Source organism: Mastigoproctus giganteus, chromosome 1 (assembly GCF_048544385.1).
Source record: "Mastigoproctus giganteus isolate SK-2022 chromosome 1, ASM4854438v1, whole genome shotgun sequence".
NCBI classification, from domain to species: Eukaryota; Metazoa; Arthropoda; class Arachnida; order Uropygi; family Thelyphonidae; genus Mastigoproctus; species Mastigoproctus giganteus.
The window spans coordinates 98545620-98571634 of NC_143575.1; the positions used below are offsets into that span (position 1 = coordinate 98545620).

General features: G+C 37.5%; 1 protein-coding gene across 2 annotated transcripts in view; it reads left to right on the forward strand.

The window, feature by feature from the left end:
* The window catches only part of LOC150091033 (cobalamin trafficking protein CblD), a 170308-nt gene that overhangs the window by 131533 nt on the left and 12760 nt on the right, over positions 1-26015 (forward strand). For both annotated transcript variants that reach the window (XM_090373983.1, XM_090373974.1), the window contains exon 7: positions 13920-14006. In XM_090373983.1, coding sequence (XP_090230109.1) covers positions 13920-14006 — 87 coding nt within the window. The remainder of the gene's footprint in view (positions 1-13919; positions 14007-26015) is intronic.

The following is a 26015-nucleotide window of genomic DNA, read 5'->3' on the forward strand; positions in this document are numbered from 1 at the left end:
CTGCAAAAGACCAGAAACTGTGGATCATCTTAACAGCGAATGGAACAGTGGCGGTCACCTCTTCACCATCACTGAACAGTCCATCACCTTCAACGTGTGACACTTAACATGAGAACGACCCAACCCCAAGAAACTGTTTTTTCTTATTTCCTGAAATTAAAATATTGAAACCTTTGTATTTCTTTCTAAAAAGTTTTCTTTATCTTTCTTTTTTGCTTTGTACATAGAATGTAAATACAGTAGTTGTTGTTAAAAATGTATCTACTGTTCACGTTTTAATAAAAAAAAAAAAATAAATAAAAAATAAAAAATAATATCTCTCTCTCTCTCTCTCTCTCTCTCTCTCTCTCTCTCTCTCTCTCTCTCTCTCTCTCTCTCTCTCTCTCTCTCCCCTACGATCCCAATTGTCACTAAATTATATCTTTAAAATTAAATCCCTGCCAGACCACCCTATGTGGCCATCTGTTTCAAGCTATGATGGGAAAATATAACACCCGTTACATTGCCAACCATCTCTTTGGTATTCATGTCCCAGAGCTCAAACAGCTTAATATCACAGTAGACAATGTTGCCCAGTCACCAAGGTAACAACCCCCTCCATTCTGGCTTGCTAAAATTCCACAATGAAACTTCTTCCATTCATAATGGGGGGAAAGCCAGCACTTTGCCATCTGTCTACCTACAACTCTATGCTTCCCATCGAGCTGAATACCCTTGACTTCTTGCCTGTCTTCACTGATGGCTCAAAGTCAGTCATCCATCAGATCTGCTTCCATCTTCTCAAATAACCCTATATCTAGGAAACATTTCCTATGGCTGCAGCACATACACAGCTGAGTTCTACGCTGTAGAGTTAGCCTTGAACCACATTAAGGCCCACAATTACCAAGGGTGTATGGTGTGTACTGATTCTGTAGTATACTACAGGCTTTATCAGGGATGAGGTATAATCCTCACCCATTCCTGACCTGGATCCAGCAGATGTTATATTCTCTTTTTGATTGTTCATTCAACATTCATTTCTGCTGGATTCCAAGCCACATTGGGATCAGGGATAATGAACTGGCAGATGCCTTGGCCAGATCACCGGAACCCCACAATGCTCGTTGCCTGTTATTCTCCTATACAGACTACAGGCTGGTAATGCACTTTATATTACTAAACCAATGGCAGTAATCTTGGTATGGGCAGATCACAAACAAGCTCTATCAGAAAATGCCTGTAATCCAACACTGGCAGTCTAGTCCGCACACAAACCACAGAGAATTATTCTAGCTTACCTCCAACATTCTTGCTGGGGGCAGATGACTCTCCTGTGGATGTGAGAACTGTGGCACTTTTTAACCATTTGTCATATTTTATCTAAGTATCCACATTATAGACATGAATGTGTTTTATATTTTACTGTTTTTAGTCAACTGCCTTGAGCCTTGTACATTTGGTCAGGTTTTTATGCGACAATGAGCATGTGTCTGCTGTTTTTAGTCATTTAAAATCATTAAACCTTTTTACCCATATTTAAAATTTGCCTTTTATTGCTATATCTTTATTGTCATATATTTTATACTTTTTTTTTTCTTTCTATACTTTCACTGTTTATACATTTGGACATAGAGGCCTAATTCATTAGGTCACTGTTATCTCTTATATGACTTAATTTTGCTGCATTATAGCCTTAGTTGCTAATGTGCCACTAAAACCCAAACCAACCAACCATATCTGGGCCAAATTCTACATATTTCCAAATTTAAGCTAAACTGGTGGCTTTTTCTCAACAGTGCTTGCTCTATACCCGTTAAATAAATCCTCAGATCATCTATTCTTAATATCATTAGTACTGTGTACTGCAATGTCACCTTTTGTGTCCTTAAAAATAGGTACAGTGGACCCCCGCTTTATGATATTAATTCATTCCAGAGACACCATCGTATCGTGAAAATATCGTAATATGAACCCAGCACGCTGTTTTTTGATAATTCATTCCAGGTCCTCGGAAGTTGAAATTTTCGCTATATAACTAGGCTATTTATCTCCGTAAAAGGTGATTTTTATAACAGAAATTGTATTAGTTTTATGTAGAATACTGAATACGGTATTTTTCAGTGTGTACCACACACCTTTTATCTAAAAATAACTCTCCCTAAAATTGTGGTGCATCTTACTGGAATAAACAGTAGAGCATGATACAAATTTAACAAAAAGAAAAAAGATAAAAAATGCTGATGATGCCACACATTTTTACTTATTCCCCGCCCTCCCCAATGTTGTTTAAAATGATAATTGATAATTATAAACATTAAAAAAAACAAAAATCATAATTTTCATTTAACTTACATTGGAAAAGCTGTGTCAATGGTGGTGTGGTGATGGAGCTGGAAGATAATCTTTTACCATTAAGATATCAGGACAACCTTCAGGATCTGGTGTTCTTTCTGATCGCTGCCTCTTGCTGTTTATGGTATAAAAACTGTCCAAAGTGGTTTGCTTTTGGCACTTTCTCTGAAGGTTCTTGAAACAACTTAGCACCTGATCTTCAGATTTGCAGGTCATCAATTGAGTGGTTTCAATATCTGGATTTTTTCTTACTGTCCTCTTCACAATATCCCATGCAGCAAACATGACCTTAATTTCTTGAGTTGTTGCTACACAGTCATCCTCCTCATGTTCCTCATCTCCACTGTCATGCTCGCCCATCTGCTCTAATTCCTGGAGCTCCTCTGTTGTCAACTCCCTTCTGTGGTCTGCAATTAACTTCTCCACATTCGCCACATCAATCTGTAGAGCTAAGGACTCACCAAGAGTGATAATTTCCTGCTCTAGAACACCTTCGGCTTCAAATCCTTCAAAAACATGGATGACTGAAGGCCATAAGTTCTTCCAGGCTGCATCGAGGCACCGAGCTGAAACTTCATTCCAAGAACTGACAATCATTTGTACACAGTCTAAGATGTTAAACCTGGTCTTCCAGAATTCCTTTAAGGTGATGGCTCTGTCTCCTGAAGTCTCTTCAGAGCACTTTGCAAGCATCTTCTTTGTGTAAATTTTTTTAAAGTTGGCAATCACTTGCTGTTCCATTAACTGAAGCATAGGGGTGGTATTGGGTGGGAGAAATTTAACAGTAATGAAGTTAAATTGCCCCTCCAGAGATCGGGCAAGTTGGGGATCATGACCTGGCACATTATCAAAAATTAACAATGCCTTTAAAGGAAGTTTTTTTTTAAGTAACCTGTATTTTTCTAAGTAACCTTTGACTGAAGGACAAAACACTTCAAATACCCATTCATTGAAGAGGTGTCTTGTCGTCCAGGCCTTCTTGTTACACTGCCAAAAGACACCCAGCTTGCTTTTGATGACCTTTTACTGTTTAAACACACTGGGAGTTTCCGAGTGGTAAACCAACATTGGCTTAAGTTTAAAATCACCACAGGCATTGGACCCTAACAGCAGAGTAAGCCTATCCTTCATAGACTTATGACCAGGCAACGAGGCCTCTTCTTTTGTGATGTATGTTCGCCTAGGCATCCTTTTCCAAAAGAGGCACGTTTCGTCTATATTAAAGACTTGTTGGGGAAGGTAACCCTCCCTTCTCAACAAGCTCTTGGAACTCCACATTAAAGTTTTCAGTTGCTTCCTGATCAGCACTGAAAGCCTCTCCATGCCATATGACAATTTTTAATATATGGGACCTTTCTCTAAAATGGTCGAACCAACCTTTGCTGCCTTTAAAGTCCCCAAATCGCATATCACTAGCTGAAGGTGTTTTAGTCTTTAAGTCCTCAAAAATCTGCTTTGCACATTCACAAATGTATTGTCCAGGAACTGTATCACTCTTCATTTGTTTTTCTTTTATCCACAGCAACAAAAGCCTTTCCATTTCTACAATCAGTTGTTTGCCTTTTTGGACTGTGTTAGATTCATCACTTACTTTTCTAAGTGATGATTCATTACTTTTTTAAGGTTTTCTTTTTGTTTCACTATGTTTAGAAATGGTTGACTGTGAAAAACCATATTCGTGCACCAGTGAACCAATTTTAGCACCATCATCATGTTTTTTCACTATTTCTTGTTTAATTTTAATTGAAATTTTCTTCTTACGGCGCTCTTTAAAAGCCATATTATGCAATGTTGTATGTTCAAGAATTCAATACAGTAAATTTATGGAAAGTAAGCACAAAGAAAATCACTTGAACTTAAGGATACGAAAACAAAACATGTGCCCAACACGTTTACAAATGTTGCTATTGGCTGAGACAAAGGACCACGTGGTCCGGTTGGAGACAATCATAAGCCATTGTAGAACGAAATAAGTAGGCACCAGTGATCACTCATTAGTAGAATCAGCCACTCAAATCATTAAAATGCACTACACTTTCACCATTTATTGCTATGTTTTGTTATAAGAATGAATTTTGAATGCATTTGTGATATTTTTCTAAAGCACATTTGTGGAGGTCACTACCATAAAACAGTAAAAACAATTTGCACTTTCTAGTTTATTGGGCTTTTCTGTTAGCGCAAGCTATTATAAACAGGTAGTAAATTTGATCTTATTGTATTTGCGATAATACTGATAACTGGAATTCTGTGGGTTTTTACCTTACAGTATTATGGTGAAATATGTTTCACCTTCACTGAAATCATATAAAAAACAAAAATAAATTTTCAGAATCTTCTCTTCATTCCTATTTTTTAGGCTCCATTTAATAGAATTAATTAATTAAAATAGAATTAAAATTCAATTTGAAAACGTGATGACAATATCCCGCGCTTACTACATATTGTATAGTGAACCCATCATATAGCGGGGGTCTACTGTATTTTAAAAGTTAGCATTGTTAACTTTTGCTCCTGCCAGGCATACCTCGTTCTCTTCACCTATCCTTATTTCACAAAGAAAAATTTTTTTCCTGACACCTTAGAGCCATAACCTTTCAATCCATGATCCTATGACAAAATTAACCAGAGAAATATAATTCCTTCAAATAAACTATATAAATACTGATCCCGGACAGAATAACCCGGTAAACAATTCTCTCAGACACTTAAAAAAAAAAAAAAAAATTGTTCGTTATGTAAATATGCTAGGAGTTTGTCATATATTTATTTAATTCACTATAATGATTCACTATAATTATTAATAAGAAATGATGCAAGGAGGCAAGCTTGTATAGAATTATATACACTCATGAGCCAAAACATTATTGCCACCTTTTGCATGATAACCGCTTACACCTGCCATGGCATTGACTCTGTGCAACTGCAGATATCCTCAAGTATCCTTAAATAGATGGATAGAAGAATGTCCCAGAGTTTGGCATTGGTGTGGACTGGCAAATGCTGCATCCCACAAATGTTTGATGGGATTGATGTTGGGGAAATTTGGCAGCCAAGGAAGCACATGAAATGCACGGATGTGACCTTTGAAGTGTTCCTGCACAATATGGGCCTTATGACATAGGGTGTTGTCCTGTTGAACAAGTCGGGTGCCATTTAGATACATGTTTACTGTGTAGGGTAAAACTTGGTCTGAAACAATGCCAAGTTAGGATTTGGTAGTGAAGGGGTGTTCATTGGGGATGAGGGGAACCTAGTGATGTCCATGAAAACCGCCGCTACTGGTCTCTTGTCATCCAGCCATGCAGTCTGGTTGCAACTCTTCACCCTTGCTCGCTGAATACGCACCTGTCCATTGGCATTGTTGGGGAGGGGGGGGAAGTGAGAATGAATGGAATGGTCATAATCATAATTGTTGGGGGGGGAGTGAAAATGGAATGCGCACGGCACCAATCGTTGGAGGGGGTTTATGTTAGAATATTCTGTAATTGTTTATTTGGTGTTATCTGTCGTTAGGTCGTCACAACCATTTTTGATAGGAGAAATAATGAATAATGTCTTCTATTATAAAAGGCTATAATTGCTATAAAGGCTGTCATTAAGTTATATTTGCATGATTAAATTTTTCTCCTTAATCAGTAATCTTCCCCAACATAGTTATGGCTTAATCTGTGTGTCTGGTAAGTTATATTTGCATGATTAAATTTTTCTCCTTAATCAGTAATCTTCCCCAACATAGTTATGGCTTAATCTGTGTGTCTGGTGGCTTTAGAACCAGATTTCGTATATCCTAATACATAATAGATGAGATGAATAACCTATTTCCTCTACTATGCATGCGATTTGAATCTGTTTTGCGTTGTGTACTAGGAAGAGTTTAATTAATTAATTTAATTAATTATATATATATATATTTCATTCCTAGCGCAATATTTTTAATTGATCTTAATCAACCCCGGGTGAATACTGATGTGATCTGAAGTCAGCAACGAGGCAGTATTTGTAACAAAACAATCATTTAATACAATATATAAAACACATTACAAAAGAAATACACACATATATAACTCATTCTCACTTTTATAACATTTCATCTTCTTATTAAAGATTAGGAAATTATCATCATTTGATTTAAACCGTTTTAAGATTATACCATGATTCCTTATAATTATATTTCTCTTACAAGGGCCATACCATTAATACAACAATCTATACTATCCATAAACATATATATATATTTCTATTGGCCTTTGTTGAATATCAACTGGGTACCATTGTCTTTTCACCCTTTTCCCTTCTGTTTAATATTTAAGACATTTAGTATTTGTGAACGTTTCAACATTTAAAACATTTATTATTTTAAGTACATACATTAGGATATCAGATCTTTATGTTAACCAGTTAATATTCATGGTACTTAACTGTTGTACCGTGGCATGTATATAATTCATGGGTAACATATATAAACATAGAAAGAAATCAACTTAGAAAGGAATCATCTTTTAAAACTGCGTCACCGTAATATTCCATTTAAACTATCTCTCGTTCTCACACATACATGGTGAAACATTTTAGCTTACCGTTATCTCTCCCTTAGGCTTGCTTCAAGCTTTCTTCCTTCTTTCTTCTGCTTGATTCTGCTGCGGGAAAGTTACTCGACTCCTCAATACGATTTTCACTGACCAATTTTTATTAAGTAGCGTTTCACTACATATAAAATGTCGCGACTCTCTTTTAATTTTCTAGATCGAACTATCTTCCAATTCTTCTTACTAATGCTATGCTTAACAACAACAACGCCAACACTTTTTCTTCTCTCCTAACTCTCTCTTTTTCTAGTACACTCTCCATCTGCTTTTATATTCAGGGTCACATCCTTCGGGTATCTTACCATCGCTTGTCTCATTGGATGTTCTAATTCCAAGGCCAAAATCTTAGGTAATCTTTGTACCATGTCATGGTCAAAGAATCTGTTGACTCTTCTTCTAGGCCACTTAACGAACAGCAAACCCTATGTACGTCACGATTTTCTCAGTTGCTACGAAGGCGTTGCCGACGTTGATGTTATTTCTGACCATCTTTGGGCAAGCTAGATTGTTATTATTCTATATCACTATCATTTGGAAAGAGCTCAAGGTATTTTGTTGTTTATATGGGGAAGGAACTGATCTTCCCCTGCTATAGCATCTTCCCAACTTGCTAAACGCCAGCGTGTTTATAGGAGAAGACACTTTTCCCTTGACATCTTGACCCTCCAATGGAAGTTTATACAGCTGGAAATGTACTGTATATAATTTTCTCCAAAGCAAGGTTACGAGTGGGGCTGGGTCTTTAGAGGATATTTAATATTCTATTTCTAATTTCGAATAACATTTACTTGACTTTACTGATTTTCGTCCTTGCTGATGGTATTACAATTTCTATGAATTTCAACACAATTCAAATATACATCAGCAACCAGGGAAATCAGACTAATAGTTAATTTATCCATTACTGAATATTTAATTAATCCGAAAAGAGAAAGGTGGGATTCATACCACTCGTAACACTGCTCTCTCCCCCGAGAAAAAGATTTAGTTTACGGGATGAAAATCCGGGAACTCAATCTTTGGTAAGCTTTGGGAAAGTAGGTGCGACTTCAAACAAAAAAATGATTCCTTCCTTTACATAAAATAATTATTTGATAACATTACTAAATAATTGAAGATTAACATGGGTATATTTACTTTATCATTATATCAATGTAGCAATATTGATTATTAGAATACTTCTAAGTCATTAACATAAGTAATACAATGTTATATAAGAAAAGCATACATAATATTATTCTGAGACATTATTTATTTCTTGAATAATCACCATTCCTTTGCATTCGGGATTCACTATAGTCCTGAACATTCAGTCTTAAATATGAACTGTTCAAAAAAAGAAAGAAATGGAATGTTCGAAGCACACTGTTTATGTTCTTTCACTTCCTTTGTATTACTGTCCTTAATCACCCACTTGCTTCAGCTATGATTCTGTATCAGCATCTTTTCTTGCTTCAAACACTTCCATGAGTGAACAACTGTGATTTTCTTTCACAATTAGTCTGTCTTTCCTTATCTTCCAAATCACTCAGAAGAGATGATACATATAATAAAAAGAACCAAACTTTAATATATATTCTTTCAGCATATTTATGAACAATGAATTACTTGATTATTAAAATACATATAGTAATAAATGACAAAGACTATAAACTAAAACTTCGGTTTCACCAAAGAAAAAAGAATATATCTAATAGAAAATGATAAATCATTAAAAAAAAAAAAAATGTTTATTTCCTTCTTCTTATTCTCTTCAACGATTGAGATCTCTTCCTCTTTTACTTGACCAATTTGAAGAAAACACATCACTATTGGTAACACTTGTGATGATTTTAGCAAACTGGAATTGAAGATCTCTCTCTTGAATAGGACGTATAGCACAAAGATATAATGTGAGTATTGCATAATTACATCAAGAAAAATCAAAAAAAAAATGCTTTATTAGAAGACTCAGTGATTAAGATGTTCACAAGTTCAGAACGATTCCGATTAAGTGGCAGTCTATTCTGATCTAAGTGGGAACTTCTTGTCTTTCATCTTCTCTTCTCAGATCTAAGCTATTAATGTTCTCTTCGTCAGTGATGTTTTTACTATAATATATTTGGTAAGAGTTGCTTATCTCTTCCATGTTATTTCCACGTTTTCGTAATTTCCACAATGCAGTTCCTAAGGTTATAATGATTAACAGTCCGGCTGGGACTCCTAACGTGAAAAAGATTGCTTCTTTTGACCAGTTTTTTTCTAAAGGTATGGTGAGTTTTAAATAACCCCATTTATTCCATGTGTGACACTGATAATGACCGAAATCTTCTACACGTACAGACTTAATCATAAGTGAACTACTGAGATTTCTTATTCCTTGCATTTCTATATGTGTGGTCAAATCATCCAAATTTGGGCCTTTCCAAGTCAGATTTTCGACAGGAGGCACATTTTTGAAAATGCAACGAAGTTGAACATCATCTCCAAGACTTGCAAGATGTGAACTGCATATGCCTTCTGGTGGTTCCTTCAGATAAATTAAAGCCTCATCTTTTACCGACGGAAAATTCGGGATCACTCCTTCACATGAATAACGACCTGATGTTCTTGGCGACATCTTGGGGATCGTTAGAGTAGAAATAATGCCAACTTGAATGAGCTTATCTTCAAAGTACCATTTTACTGTAGGCAATGGAAATCCTCTGACATCGCACTGCAACACAACTGGGTTACCATAGGTTGTGGCAATGTCACTTAGTTTCGTGTTCAAGGTGGGGCCATATGATACCGACATTATAAATGAAGTTTGAGCTGATCCTAATTCGTTTCGTACAACGCATGTGAAGTTGTTATTGTGATTTTCTCTTCGAATATTCCTGATTATAAGCATAGCATTTCCTTCCTTTATTAATCGCTCTTCTCCTTTGAACCATTGATATGAGAAAACGTCAGGATTTGCTAATGCCTCACATTTCAACTTAAAATCACCATGCTCACGTGCAATTCTTGAAGTTGCTTTCATGGTAACTCTTGGTTTATATTTAACGATGATTGTTATGGAAATCATCAAAGGGTGAGGATAAGTCACATGATTTGCAATACATGAGAAAGCCTTTTTATCATATTCTGGTATCAGAGTAGTTATCCATTTTAAATAGGAGGTCATTCTAATTTTATCTGACCACGGCTCATGGCTAGATTGTATGGATCCTTTTATCATAGAACCATCGTATTTAATCCAGCTTAATGAAGCGGGTGGCTTTCCTGCTAGAGACTTACATGTGAGAGTATCTTGGTCCCCCTCGTTTCCACTGAGAAACGGACCTTCCCCTATCTGAGGAGGTAGAGGAGTGACATAAACTGTCAGATTAGCTGTGCTGGATCGGAACTGACGTCCATCCTCGGTATTAACTCGACAATAATAGTCACCTTCATCTGTCAACTGCAATTCAGAAATCTGCAGTGAAAAATCATTCTCTTTAGGAGAACCAACTACTTCATAGTCAGGGAGACCACGGGGTCTGTAGTAACTGTCTATATTCTTTCCATTAGCCTACCCTGATGCCTGTCATTGACTACCCTGCCAACTTTGTATCATCAGCAAACTTAGATGTTAAAGTTTATATGCCCTGCCCTCATCATTAATGCATGTTATTAATATATATTGAAAACAATAATTAGCTAATAACATTAGCCCAAGAAGAGCATTACCCATTATTAAACACTGTCTCGTACCAGCGGAATTTGTACTTTCCTAATTTGTCTTTCCTGTGGAACAGGATCAAAAACTTTACTGAAATCTAAGTGTATGATCAAAAAGAATTTTTGCATCCTGTTCCTTTGTTGCTGCATCTTAGTAGCTAATCATGTTGGTCAGACATTATCTCCCTTTAACAAATTCATCCTGCATTTGCCATACTGCATTTCCGTCAAGCTCATCCTGCATTGTTTCTTTAACAGCTGCTTGTTATTTTCCCTGGAACAGAAGTCAAGTTTATATGTCTGTAATTACTCATTTTGCCTTTTAATCCCCTTTTTGAATAGGAGAGATTGGCACATCTCTAATCTGTAGAGACCTTCCCTGAACCCAAAGATGTTCTGCTTCCATAATGGTGGCTAAAGGTTTGCTTACCTCTTTTTGCTGGTTCTTTTAATATAATTAGAAAGATTCCATCAGTACATTACTTCATTTTTAGCTTCAACAATTTTATTTTACTTTCCTCTCAGTTATTACAAAACATTTAGCTTCCAGTAATAACTTGGTATCCTTCTATCATTCCCATCCCTAAAAAGACATTCTTCATGCATGAATATAGACGCAAAATATTTATAGATGCAAAAAGAGACCTGGGGGTAATTGTGCAGTTAGATATAAATTTTTCTGAATAGTGCAGACAGGCTGCCAGAATAGATCATGGGGTTTTGTCAATGATAATACAAGAATTTTGAAAGCAAGGATAAGGAGGTGATTATTTCCTTGTATAAGGTGATGGTCAGGCCATACCTCGAGTACTGCATACAGGTCTAGACGCCTCATTTTAGGAAGGATGTAGAGTTGCTAGAACGAATACAGAGAAGGGCAAAAAGACTGGTGAGGGGAACAAAGTTGTGCTCTTACAAAGAAAGGCTTAAGTTCTGCAAATTGCAGCATCTCAAGACTAGGCACCTGCAAGGCGATCTGATTGAGGTGTATAAGGGCTTGAATCGATTGAGCAGGCCCAATGCTGATAGGATTCTTCATCTTGCTCAGTTTACAAACCTGAGTGGGCATAAACTGAAATTGAGCAAAGACAGTTGTCAAATAGATGTGTGGAAATTTGCCTTTAGCGAGCGGGTAGTTGATTGCTGGAATAAACTTCCTTCTGTTGTTGTGGAAGTTGATAGCTTAAATAAATTCAAGGCAGAACTAGACAAACATTTGAAATGAATGGATGGGTGAAATGGAAAGGGTTGTTTTTTTTTTTTTTTTTATAAGCTTGCTTTCTTGCATTGTATGCCTCTGCTAATGCTAACAGAGCTGGTCTTAGCCTTGGCCTTTGATAGTTGCTTGACCAAAAACTTCACATTGCAATTGGAAATTTCAGAGCATGCAGATTTCCTCACCTTGTTGGCCTTCTTCTCACAGTATGTTTGAAGTAATCTGTCATGGGCTTCAGCCATCTTAAATTTGTGATTATTTTCAGTACAGCTCTTTTCTAAAATGCTTGACTATATTTACTTGTGGGACAAAGGCTAATTCAGTTAGCTTTAATTTCTATAGCAAGTACTGTACCATTGCCATATCATTTCTGCAAGCCACTTGCCTGTATTCATCTCCATAGACACTGACCAATGGGGAAGAAACAGCTTCCTAGTTTTGCTTTATCAAATGCTTCTCTGAGTGCTGATATAATTTCCTGTTCAAAGTCAACTATTATCAATTTTGGATGTAAGTGTGGCCAACTGCTTCAAAGCATTCACGGTTCTTTTGCAACACTGACATCAAAATATACAAAGAAAATGCCTATGATTTGTATACAGCTGCAAGAAGACTGTGGGGACTGTTTTCAGTCTGGTGTTGCAGAACCATTGTGCAGACCTGCCTTCAGTACAGTGAAGTTTTTCCTAGTTGAAAATATAACCAATCAATTGTGGCCATTGCTGTTGTACAGTATATGGTGGCAGTTTACATGCTCTTGGGGTTCCATGCTAAGGGTAACAGGAACCATATCAGCCTTGGTCGTTGCTTGCTGAATTATCCTAGAAATAATAAATAAATTTTCTGTTTATACTCCGGGACAACCACATGGTCACAGGAGTTCACGGGTAGAGAGAACACAAGAAACAGCATCATATTCAGCAGTCATGGGCTTGAACCCGGGTCACTCAAGGCACGTGTACTTATGCACCTGCCCACTCTGCTACTGTGGGTGTCATTGCCTGCAAATGTAACAAGGATAAACAGTCTTGTGTGATTACTGATATGACAGGATCCTGAGTATTTTGAGCAACAACAATCTTCATCTGTTTCACTGAGCACTTGATACCAACAGCAGCAACTTCTGGAGAATGGTTTGGCTTGTCTTCTGGATAATACCATTAGATTATTCAGTGGAAATAGTGTGGCATGTTTCTAAGGGCCTCTGTTTATGGATTAAGTGTACCACAAAATCACTTTTTTTATGGATTAAGCATGTTTCTTAATCATGGATTAAGAAATCAAATTTTATGCATGTTTCTAAGGGCCTCTGTTTATGGATTAAGTGTACCACAAAATCACAAAATTTTAAGTGTACCACAAAATCACTTTAGTGATTTTGTGGTACACTTAAAATTTTGTGGTACACTTTTGTGGTACACCACAAAATCACTTTAGTGATTTTGTGATGTGCTTTCAATGCAAGAAAAGTTATAGCTATCAACAACTAGAAAATTCGACTGTGCCAACTTCTCTCAAATTCTAATGGTATACTTGCAGGTTCTGTAACTTTCCATCCAACAGCAGAAGTGCATAACTACTTTCTCTTCATTTTTTATATACCCCTAGTGGTGACATTGGTGTTCCGCTAGGACATGATGATATCACTGGCCACATCACATGCACCCACTCATTAAGTGTAAAAATACTGTGTACCATTGTCCTTCATGTGTCCCTACAGTGTTTCTCTGGTTACTACAACAACAACAACTGCTTTGTCAGGTTATTTTTATACAGATTATTTCATGAACACCTCAGCTCATTCCTTGGTGGGTTTGGAAATTATTGAAATACAGTTTCTTAATCTACTGTTTAATCATATGCTATTCTTTATCCTTTTGCATTTTATTTCACAAATCTAGCAATCCTTGAAACCACTATGAAACAAGAAATGCATATTAAACAAGATCATCTCAGTAAATTCTGGTATGCTCTCATAAATGCTTCTAAAAATATATAAGTATCAAGTAGTTTAGTGTAAATTGAGTAGATTTGTAATAATGCATATTTCTAAAACCCTTGCATACATATTTATATATTTATTTTTGTTTCATTAGTTCATTGTGGTTGCAGAAGACATCTGTTCTACTTTGGAGAAAGCTGGTTATTGGGCAGATTTCATAGATCCTTCATCTGGAAGGCCTGTAAGTATTTTAAACAATGTTTAAGAATTTAAATGTTATCTCGTGAAATAATGTATTAATTATATTTGATATACTTCAATACTACTTTGAAGTAAATCAGATGTAATTTCAGAGTGTCTTTAGCTATGAATGAAGTGATAGCAAAAAATACGGAAATGAAAATTTGGGCTGGCCATGGTCCAGTGGTTAGAGTAATGAGGTAGTGTTTGAGCACATATGTTGCCACAAACATGCATAGCTATATTGTTAACTGTTGCACTGAAAATCGGTGCTGCCCTCAATAATTAATTCACAAATATAGCAGTCCTTGAAGCCACTAGTATGTATGCCGTCACAATAAATATGTGAACCCTTCTGGCTTTGGCCATAACAAAAATAAATGGCAATTTATTTATTTATAAATTTTGTAAAATTGAGCAATCTTGAACTGATGCTTCATCATTATAATGCTCTCTGTTGTATGCAAGGTTCACAACAGTGGTAACTGATTTTTTTGACAGTTTTTAATTGATGATTGTAGTGGGACAAATCATTTAGCTTCCAGTAATAACTTGGTATACTTTCCCATCCCCAAAAAGACATTCTTCATGCATGAATCTTTTGTTGAATGGCTGCAGTGGGGATTTTCTGAGACACTGAAAGCTACAAAGGGTTTGGTTAATATCATACGTTGCTGTATTTAAGATTAATAAGAAAATATTCTTTACAATTTATATTTATGTATGAATATCAGTAAAAGAATATTTACTATTTAAACTTCTAGAAATAATCTAAAAATAGAAATAACTTTAAAAAAAAATAAAATAAAGCATTCGGTAATACACATGACAGCTGTGTCTTGTGTATTTCAGAATGATGAGATGCATATTTATATCTGAACAGCCCTGAAGGTGATTGATGTGCAAAGCTGTATTTCTATATTTTCTCTCTAGGATGCTTAATATAGCTAGTGAAATCTTAATTTTTTTTGCAACCAGGGAAAAAGCTTGGAAAAAGGTGCTCAAAGTTCAGACTATGGACCCTGTCCATAGTCTGAACTTTGAGCACCTTTGTTATAGTCTATTAAAATTACATTAGTAATTACTTAATTCTGGTCACTTTCCTCTATGTTAGTACCCCCCCCTGCCAAAAAAAAAAAAAAAAACTGAGTCAATTGCTCTTTGCTTATTTCGTAAATTAACAGAGGATCCAAAAGTGAACTTCATGAAATCTAGCCTTCTATTGCTTTACAAAATTTATGTGTGTGTCCCCTTTTTCTTGTTTCCCTTGCAGACGTGAGAATATCTCTCTCAGTCATTCTGCTTATTCCTTTAAGGGCCTTGAATGCCTCTGTTAGGTTCACCTCTGAAGTGTCTAGACTCCAGGCTCTGCAGATCTTCTAAGATATTTCTCATAGGGACAATCCTTAGCACTCCCAGCAGATCTAGTTATCCTACTTTGGGCCCTCTTGAAGTTCTATCTCACCATTAGGTGAGAAATCCAGACCGCCAAATGATCTTGCCATTGTTTTATAAAGGAGAATAATAACATCCATCTCCCTGCTGATAAAGATCTTGTTGATCATTGATAGTACAACCTTGAGTTATGAGGCAAAACTTTGTAGAACAGGCACATCTCATAGCTTTGTAGAACATATGAGAGTCTATGAGACAGCGAGTGAAGAGACTCTGTTAGAGATGAATCATTAATTAACCTAACTGCCCTCTTCTGAATGGAAATAAGAAGCCAAAGAGAGGTTTTGGGGGCACCACCCCAAATGTGGGAGCCATATTCCATGGCAGGGTGGATTTGTGATTTATACAGAGTGAGCAGCTGTTTGGAAGAAAAGTAACACCGAGAGCGAAAGAGAAAACCAAGTTTTTTAGATGCAGAGGAAGCAATATTTGTAATGTGCTTGTGCCAAGAGAGATTAGAAGTCAGGTTAATTCCCAAAAGAGAGATATCATTTTGCCTAGAAAACGGAGTGTCACTAAAGATAAGCATAGGAGCAGAAGAATCCTTTTTGTGAGATATAAGACAAGACTGAGTTTTAGAAGGGTTGAAATCAACTAGGTTGTCTTTGCCCCACTGGAGAATTACCTGAAGATTGACATTTAAGGAATTGGTAGCAGATATTTGAGAAGTTGAAGCTTATTGAGCAGGGAAAGGTTTCTCAAAATGGAAAGTAGAATGCAATGTGCTATCATTGACAAAACTATAGATAGGATTTCCAGTCAATGGAAGAAGATCATTAATATACAAGAGGAAAAGAGTGGGGGAAAGAACTGAACCTTGGTGGACACCGGCATTAGTGGAGAAGTTGAAAGACAGAGAGCCATCTACTATCACCCTCAGTGAGCGATCAGAGAGAACACTGGATAACCAATTACTAAAAACAGTTGGCAAACCATAAGATGGAAGCTTGTTTAGAAGACCTTTATGCCAAACACGATCGAAAGCCTTTGAGATGTCAAGAGCAACTACTTGTGTTTCACCGAACCTTTCCATTGAATTAGTCCATAAATGGGTAACATAAGCCAGAATATCACCAGTGCATCGACACTGATGGAATCCATACTGGCGATCGTTGATCAGATGGAAGGTTTCTAGGTAGTTTAAGAGTTGGCGGTTAATTGTTTTCTCCATTGCTTTAGAAAGGGTAGAAGTATTTGCAATAGGATTATAATTGGATGGGAGGGATTTGTCACCCTTTTTAGGAACTGGCTGGATATGAGCAAATTTCCAAGCAGAAGGAAAAACACCTTTGGAATAAGAAAGTGAAAAAAGGCAGCAAAGAATAGGAGTAAGTTCAGGAGCACAGGTTTTGAGAACAAGTGGAGAAATACCATCGGGATCTGGAGCTTTCTTAGCAGTGAGATTCGTCAAAATCCTTCTGACATCCTTTTGACGGAAGACTACAGGAGGCATTGAATGGAGCGTGGTGGGAGGTGTTTAACCAAGATCATTAATACATGAGTTGGAAGGAAAATCCGATGCTAGCAGGTCAGCTATATCTTTGGCTGAAGTGGCAACAGAACCATCTGGTTTGGCCAGAGGTGGGAGCAGAGATGGGCAAAAGTTGCGGCCAATAGCTTTGGCAAGAGACCAGAATGCTCGGCTACCATTAGGGCAAGAAGCAAGTTTTCTACTCTTAGTCTGTTCAAACTCTAGTTTGGACTGATTAATAACTGCTTTACAATTGTTGCGAGCTTTGATGTAGGCAGAAAATGAAATTGAAGAATTGGAAACAAGCAATTACGATATGCAATATTCTTCTCTTGAACAGCCTTAGAACATTTATTGGAAAACCACGGTTTAGATAAAGGACGAGATTTTAAAGTATAGTGTGGGATAAAGGATTCGATTCCTGCAAGAATAATTTCACTGACACGATCTGAGCAAACGTTGATATCAGAAGTTTTGAAACAGTAATCCGACCAAGGAAAAGAAGAAAAGAAGTCTCGCAGGTCATCCCATTTTGCATTCTTGTAATGCCAAACAACATGAGGTTGGTGGGAATAGCCATGAGGTAAATGTTCCATTGGAGAACAGACAATCACCAAGTTGTGATTTGAAGTGCCTAAAGGACCTCTCACTTTGACCGTGTACTTAGAAGGGTTGTTTGCTAGAAAAAGATCAAGTCTGTTGGCTGTATGATTAGGATTGTCCGGTATTCTTGTAGGTAAATGAACAATCTGTGCAAGGTCATTAGTAATTGCAAAAGCCTCGGCATCTCAACCAGCTGGGTCGGTGTGACTAGAAAACGGAAGCTAGCTGGAGTTGTGAACATTAAAATCACCAAGGAAAATCACGTCACTGTTAGGACTGTTAGGAAAGTTGGACTGGAGAAAGTCAAGTTGCAAAGAGAGGAAGGTAAAAGAGCTCCAAGTGATTATTGGAGTTGGGAGAACAGTAGAGACAACAGATGAATTTGATACAATGAGGTAGAGAGATTTTAAGCCAGAGAAGATCAAAGAGAGAAGATTCCAAATTGCCAAGTCTCTGACAGGGAATATCGGAACAGACATATGCACAAGTACCACCTTTGAGGCGAAATGAATCATACAGCGAATAATTTGGGCATCTGAGATGAGCAGTAGTTGAATCAACCAATAACTGAGATTCTGTCAGAAAAAGTACATGGGGTTTGGCAGACTGCAAGTGGAAATTGACATGGTTGAGAATGAATTAGGAAGTGCTTGGGAGTTTAGATCTTTTCGCAGATAAGCTTGCTCTATTAGTTTGACCATTCGTGGTGTGTTCAATAGTGAGAAAAAGTGGGTGGGACATGCTGTATGAAGTAATGAAATTTTTGGATATGGCATACACATGGTAAGAATATGCCCAGATCCTTGACATGACTTGGCTTTGACAATTCTCCCCGCATACACACTACTCGGACTCCCTCCAGTCACTATCTGGCAGAGTAGAGGTAGCAAGATTATACACTAGCTGATCCGGAAGTCTCCTAGAGAGTTACCAATAGGTTCAGTCTGGTATACTAACTAGCGGCCTGTCTGAAAACACCGTTTTAGAGCTGTACCCTCGAAATGTAAGGAATATTGGTTCTCGCCACGATGTTCATCATAACCTCAAAAGTCATCAATAATACTGCATGATTGGAAGAGATGGAGAAGGGTTGACCGGAACTTAGCTCTAGAGACTAAACATGGGTTCCACCACTTCAAGCCTCCAATAAGCAAAGTGGTGGTATTGCGGTTGTTGATGAGAGTCATCTACCACCTAGTACAAACTGGTAACATAGAGGGCCAGCATTCCTCCATGTTTTGTGGGCGCCACACCTCGACCCCTGCTCACGTTGGTTCACACCTGGGTGGTCACCCACCATGTACTTGTGCATGGAGGTTATACCTAGGATTACTAACATTCCCACCATTGTGAAGGTGCAAGCAGAGGATTTGGCTGTCACAGACCGTCCGGACTTCACCGAAATTGGGTCCACTTGACTTGAGTGCCACCCAAATATCACTTCCATCAGCATTTTAGACTCCCAGGTAGCAAGTACAGCTTGTCTGGCATATCTGAGAGAATGTCTGTGACAACCTCAAGGACCAATTTATCAATGATATTGATGAAACTATATCAGGCTTAGTGTCGAAGTTTGCAGATGATACAAAGGTTGGCAGGGTTGTTAATGACAGTAATGGTAGTGTGCTACTGCAACAGGATCTAGAAAATTTGGGCAGATGGGCTGAGAAGTGACAACTAAAGTTTAACATTGACAAATGCAAAGTACTGCATATGGGTAGAAGTAACCCCAGAGGAATGTACTAACTATGTGGTACTACACTTAGGGTGGTAGAAAATGTAAAAAAACCTAGGAGTGATTGTGCAGTCAGATATGAAGTTTTCTGAGCAATGAAGACAGGTTGCCAGAGCAGGTCATGGGGTGGTGTCAGTGATATACAGCAATTTTTCTAGTAGGGAAAATGTGGTGTTATCCCTTTGTATAAGGCAGTGGTCAGGCCACGCCTTGAGTACTGCATATAGGTCTGGAGGCCTCATTTTAGGAAGGATGTAGAGTTTCTTGGGCATATACAGAGAAGGGCAACAAGGTTGGTGAGGGGAACAAAGGGGTCCTCTTACCAAGAAAGGCTTAAGTACTGCAAATTGCAGTGGCTGGAGACTAGGCACCTGCAAGGTGATCTGATTGAGTTGTATAAGGCCTTGAATGGGTTGAGCATGCTGAATTCTGATGGGATTCTTCCGTTTGCTCAGATTATGAACCTGAGGGGACATAAATTCAAATTGATGAAAGAAAGTTGTAGAATAGATGTGCAGAAATTTGCCTTTAAGCAGCAGGTGGTTAATTGCTGAAACAAACTTCCATGTATTGTTATGGAAGTTGATAGCTTAAATTTAAGGAGGAACTGGACAAACGTTTGGAGGGAATGGTTGTGTGAAATTGTTTTTTTTTTTTCTCTCTCTTTTTTTTTTTTTTTTTTTTGGCTGATGCTACATAAGCTCACACATTTGCTTTCTTGCATCACATGCCTCTATTACTACTACTACTATCTTTAATTCTGTGTGTACTGAATGTACCTAGGTGTTGTCCTGGGGGAGCGAATGACCTTTGTAGTGGATGCTACATATGTGAGAGACAAAGTGAAATGGTTGTATGCCAAGCTCCAGAAAGTGACTCGTGTAGAGTGGGGCATAAATGGGGCACCCTCCACCTCCTTTATGATAACATCTTTATCTCAATCATGACATATACAGCTGAGGTCTGGGGGGGGGTCAATTGAATATTCACACGTCCGACGGATCTTGTCTTCTGCACAGAGGTTTGCTCTTCTGGGGATCACCAGGGCTTGCAGGACTGTGGCTACTGATGCGTTATGCATTCTTGCTGGTAAAATGCCAGCTGAATTGGTAGTAGCTCAGTATGCCTTGCAATATACCCTTAAGAGAGGAATCTCTAGATAGATTTTTGGTGTCGGGTCGTGCCCAGTGGGGCAGGTTGCGGCAATGCTTGACTTGTTATCTGAATGAATGTGAGTCAGTGAAGAATTGGGAGCCATCTGGAAAATGCAGTGGACCAGTTCTGAGAAGGGTTGACATTTATTTGCCTTCATTCCTTTGGTTTGTGTAGTGAGCCAGGAAAGATGTTCCTGGCTCCAGTTTGGGCTTGCGACGTGCTGTTCTTACTGGACATGACCTGAAGTCAAGGTTGTTTCGGTTTGGGTTGTCCCCGATGAAGTTATTTGCTTGCGGGGAGCCAGAGACTGGCCTCCACGTGCTGTTTGAGTGTCTGATGTATGTGGACCTTAGAGCGAGACTGGAGCTAGGGACGCTTGCTCTCACAGAAAACAATTTGGTACAACTGTTTAATGATTGAAATAGTTTTTGTTATTTTGTTGAGTTTTCAAAATACGCTTATACTAGAAGTAGGGCGATGCCTGGCTGGTAGTAATAGCGACCTACCTCCTCGTGGTGGGGACAGTAACCCGTGGTGGGGTGTGATGTTCGAGATTATTAACAATTAATTTGTGATTTGAGTTGTATTTTCAGTTGAAATAACCTACTGGATTGGTAGTAAGAAGAAAATACGATTAAGGACTAAGTCATATATGATTGAAAATCCGTGAGGCGACTTGGGATGGTAGCTCACTCAAATGACAGATGTACTGAATTAAAGGTAGTTTAGCTAGCTAATATCAGCACAATGACATTTAAAAATGGACTGGCTGGCTCAGAGCCTGGATCTCAACCTATTAAGCCAGACTGTGCTGCAACTTAATGAGTTGAAGTGCTGGGTTAGGCAACCAAAAATGGCATTCCATGCTGGCTTCAGTTAGTTGCTTTGGAGGAGGCAAATTTCAGCCAACAGTCAGAGATTATTAGAAAATATGCCCAGGACAGTTGAGGCTGCCATACAGATAAAGATGGTGCTACTGTATATAGTTTTTTTGCATTAAAAGCCCTTTTTGCAACTACCTGCATGTGTCCAAATACATTTGTTCATATATTTTATGGCTAAATGTGAAATAAATGGCACTTGTTTCTGTCTAATTGTAGTTTGGCTCATCCTCCTTTTTAGAATGCTAGCATTTGATGATCTGTAGTCATACTAAGTTGTATCTCTAGGTATAGAAAGGTAGTAATTTTCTTCATAAAGTTTTTTTTTATTAATTTAAAATACTTTTACATATGCAGGTAAAATCTACATATGTAAGAGTATTTCATATGTAAAAATATTTGTGACATATTTTTTGCTCTATTAGAAATTGCCCATGAATTTCTATGCAGTTGTGTGTTTTCTTTTAATATAAGGTACTGCACTTGACTATACTAGATTTAACTCATTCATTGCTTCCTCATGCACATATGTGGCATCAGATTTTTAATCGACTTGGAGGGGAAACCACTCTACTTATAGAACTTTTTCTTCCAGTTTGACTGAAGAAAAACCAGATATTTTTGTCAAGCAACCTTCACCAGAGGCTGGTTAATTCAGTCATAGTGAGAAGAAAGTCAAAAATGTCCAATTCAGATTACTCATTCTTGGGTTAAAAAAGGCTTTTGCTAGCAGTAAAAGTGTTAAATAATTTAAACTGATGCATGCCACTGAAGTAAAAGAATTTTGAAGCATGTATGTTATTGTTGGTAATCTTTGATTATATCTGACTATATTTAATGAGATATAACTAGACTAGTAGAACATAACTTTTAACAAGCAAGCCTGTTTAACAAAGAGGCTAAAAGTAGCGAAAAAAAGCAATATAAGTACTTTATAGTGGCACTGATTCATGTTCACATCCAGTTCATTATCCAGAAGTTTTTAAAAAAGACAAATTGATGACCTCAAGAAAAAGAACTGATAAAAGCAACCCTAAACTGGCCAAGCAAGTTGATAATTCCAAGAATGTTATCCTCACTTGTGCAGAAGGTCTCTCTCTCTCTCTCTCTCTCTCTCTCTCTCTCTCTCTTAAAGCAATTTGCTTCTTTCAGTGTTATGGCAATGTTTGAAAATCTGAATATACATCTTCAATCCAAGGTACTTGTACCTCATATCCATGTACTGAGGTCATTGCTTCTAGATATTGGAAAATGTTATGTGCATATTTTATCAAGTTTTCAGATCTTCTCCTTCCATTTTGGATATTAATTACCATAGCAGACTAATCCAGTAGGATGATTCTGACTTAGTCATTTTGCTACTACCAAAGTTGGAAAGAATCTAAAACAAGAGCATGAGATTCTGTTCTTTTGCTTTGTGAGGAAGTATTTTATTGCTGTATGTCACTACATGGTGCACAAGTTCCCCTTGAAAAATGTTCTTATAAATTCTGAGGTAGCACATATTTCTTCAACTGGCAAGTGGACCAATTTAAAATTTTTTGTGGATGAGTTTCCAGTACTACTGTTTGGTGTCGTTGAAGAAATAATGAAGCAATATTTTTTTCCGCATAATTTCTCAGTTTCAGTGTGAGAACCTGCTATGTGCTATTATGAAAGAAGAAAAAATTGATGTACAGGTGTTCCCTTGGTTGGGGAACTGACAAGTGCACAAGGAAGCTTGAAGTATAACAGATTATCCAGTAAAGCTTGGCATTTTAACAATTTTTCAACAGTGCAATGGTGCTTGCGAGAGAATATTCACTATAAATCACTAGAAAAACAAAAACTGAGTTCAGATGTTCTCTTTTTGGTGAAGCTCTGAAACTGCATCTCACAGCTGATGTTCCTAACAGCTGGGGCATTGTTATGATTGAAACTGACTCAACATTTCTGAAGAGAGCAAAGTCTGAAACATTATCTTTTTTAAGTAATCCAGATCAGTTTATGTTTAATAGAATATCCAAACAGAAATCTGAAGACACAAAAAATGTTAGTTAAGCTAATGTTTAAAGGCATATTGTACTGGTGAACAATCATCTCTTTTTTTTAATATAAAATATTTTTCAGCACAGTTTACTTTCTAGCACAGTGGAGACATTAAAAAAAAAAATTGATCATTACAACTCTGGTTCATACTATCTAATTAAAAAAAAACTCCAGCTTTTTCCAAAAAAACCAACTGTTTCCTCATGTTTTTTTGAAAAGCTTTCTTTCTTTTAGCGAAACCCCCCCCTTTTTTTTCTTTTTTATTTTTTATGAAAATCCCCGAAGACGAGAGTATTAGAACCTATAGTACTTAGTACTGTGCATGGACTGAAGGTTGAGAAGATGAAAGAAGATGATACTTGTTGACATTAGACTTGAATTTCTGCAGATTGTAATTTTCACAAAATACATATGATGGAAGGTTTTTCCAGAAAACTAAAGTTGAATGAATAAATGAGGAAGAAGAAAAGTTTGGTTCTGTAAGTTTGAAGTTGGATAGTAAAAGGATGTTAACTGGTTGCAGCATATGTTCAGACAGCTTTGGAAGATAGAGTGGGAATTATAGAAGCCAATTCAGAAGAACAGTGCCCATCTAAATATCTATAGAAAAGGCATGCAGCAGAAACAGAACATCCATTAGACAGAGAGAGTGGAGAGACTCTCTGGAAAGAAGTGAGACAAGAGTCATTAATTAGCTTAACTGCCCTCTATTGAATTGAATCTAGAAGCCCCAGAGAGGTTTTGGGGGCACCACCCCAGATGTGGGGACAATATTCCATGGTATGACAGATTTACAATTTGTACAGAGTGAATAGCTGTTGGAAGAAAAGTAACTCCAAGATTGGGAGAGGAAAAACCAGTTTCTTAGATGCAGAGGAAGCAATATTTGTAATGTTTGGTTCTGTGAGTTTGAAGTTGGACAGTAAAAGGATGTTGACTGGTTGCAGCATATGTTCGGACAGCTTTGGAAGATAGAAGTAGCCACTGGCAGAGGTAAAAGTGATTCTTGCACTACTTCTATTGAAATGCAATTGAGCAGCAGCCTGGAAAGCAAGGCAATTTCCAGGATTGCTGGGAGTCATAGTGGAACAAGTAAATACATGGGCTATGTTAGGGTAACTAAGAGTAAAAACAGGTGTATGTATATTTGCATGTACACCAATGCTAGGAGTATAGTTAATAAATTCAATGAGCTTGAAGTGCTAGTCAAGACATCAGAGGCAGATATTGTTGGGATATCAGAGACATGGTGTCACACAGACATAAGCAGTGCAGGACTGGAATTTGGGGCATACAATGTGTACAGAAAGGATAGACAGGACAGGAAGGGAGGAGGGGTTATGCTATTAGTTAAAAAATACATAAAATCTAAGGAAGTGCATTCAATTAATGTAGGTGGACAATGCAATGGACAAGGCACACCTGCGTAGTCATAGAAGAAGAAATTTCTAAATTTCGCGGCACACTTGTTTGGTGTGACATAAACATTGGGAAAGAAAAAATGAGAGTAGGTGCATGTTATAGGCCTGTGAGTATAATGAACAATTGTGCAAAGAAATAGTGGGCCAGTAAATTAGTGTCTTATAATGGTGGTTTTAATTTCCCGGATATTGACTGGAATTTGTGGGTTGGTCACTCACACACTAGCAAGGCTTTTGTGGATTTATTGGATGATTCTTTTCTACAGCAGCATGTTCGGGTGGCAGTTAGAGGGAGTAATACTCTTGATCTGATTATCAGTACTGATTCTTCATGCATCAAGAATCTGCAGATAAAGGAACCACTAGGTGGCAGTGATCACAGTGTGCTGAAGTGGGATTTACTCAAAGAGGTAACTACCATCAAGAGTAAAGGGAAGGGTTTTTGCTTTTGTAAAGGTGACTACAGTAGTCTGAGACAGTATTTAAATTCTATTCGGTGGAAACAACTGATGATGTTACCAACAGCAAATTCAAAATGGGAAGCATTCAAAGAATTAATCTTGGAAACTACTAGACTTTTCATACCGATAAAGAAATATTGTTCAAGATTTAGGCCAAAATGGATGTCAGATGAACTAATTCTGTGTCACATTAACATGTGACACAGAAGCCTATGACAGATATAAGCTAGTCTGTAACCAAGTTACAAAGGAGGTTAGGCAGGCGAAGGCAGATTACGAGAAATCTTCGGCAAAGGATGCAAAGAAAAACAGAGTTCTTTACTTATGTAAACTCTAGAAGGAAGGGGATGAATCAGATTGGTCCACTTGATGGTTCAACTGTTGATGATCCTGCTCAGGTAGCTAACAAACTAAATGAATATTTTGCATCGACATTCACACATTCAGGGAGGGGAATGCCAGAGGTGTATTCAACTCTGGCAGTAAGCTGGATAATCTTGTAATAACTGAGAGAAAAGTGGAAGAGAAATTGTTGAAGATAAACACAAGAAAGGCACCTGGGGTGGATGGAATCTATCTAGTTATATTAAACGAGGTGGCAAAGGAACATACTCAGGGGAAGTACCAATGGATTGGAGATGTGCAAATGTGACCCCAATCCACAAAGGAGGATCAAAGGGAGACACAGGTAATTACAGACCTGTTAGTTTAACTTCTGTTCCAGGAAATTAATGGAGGCACTGGTTAAAGAAGCATTGCAGGATCATCTAGACAAGGCTTCAGTTATAGCTCGGACACAG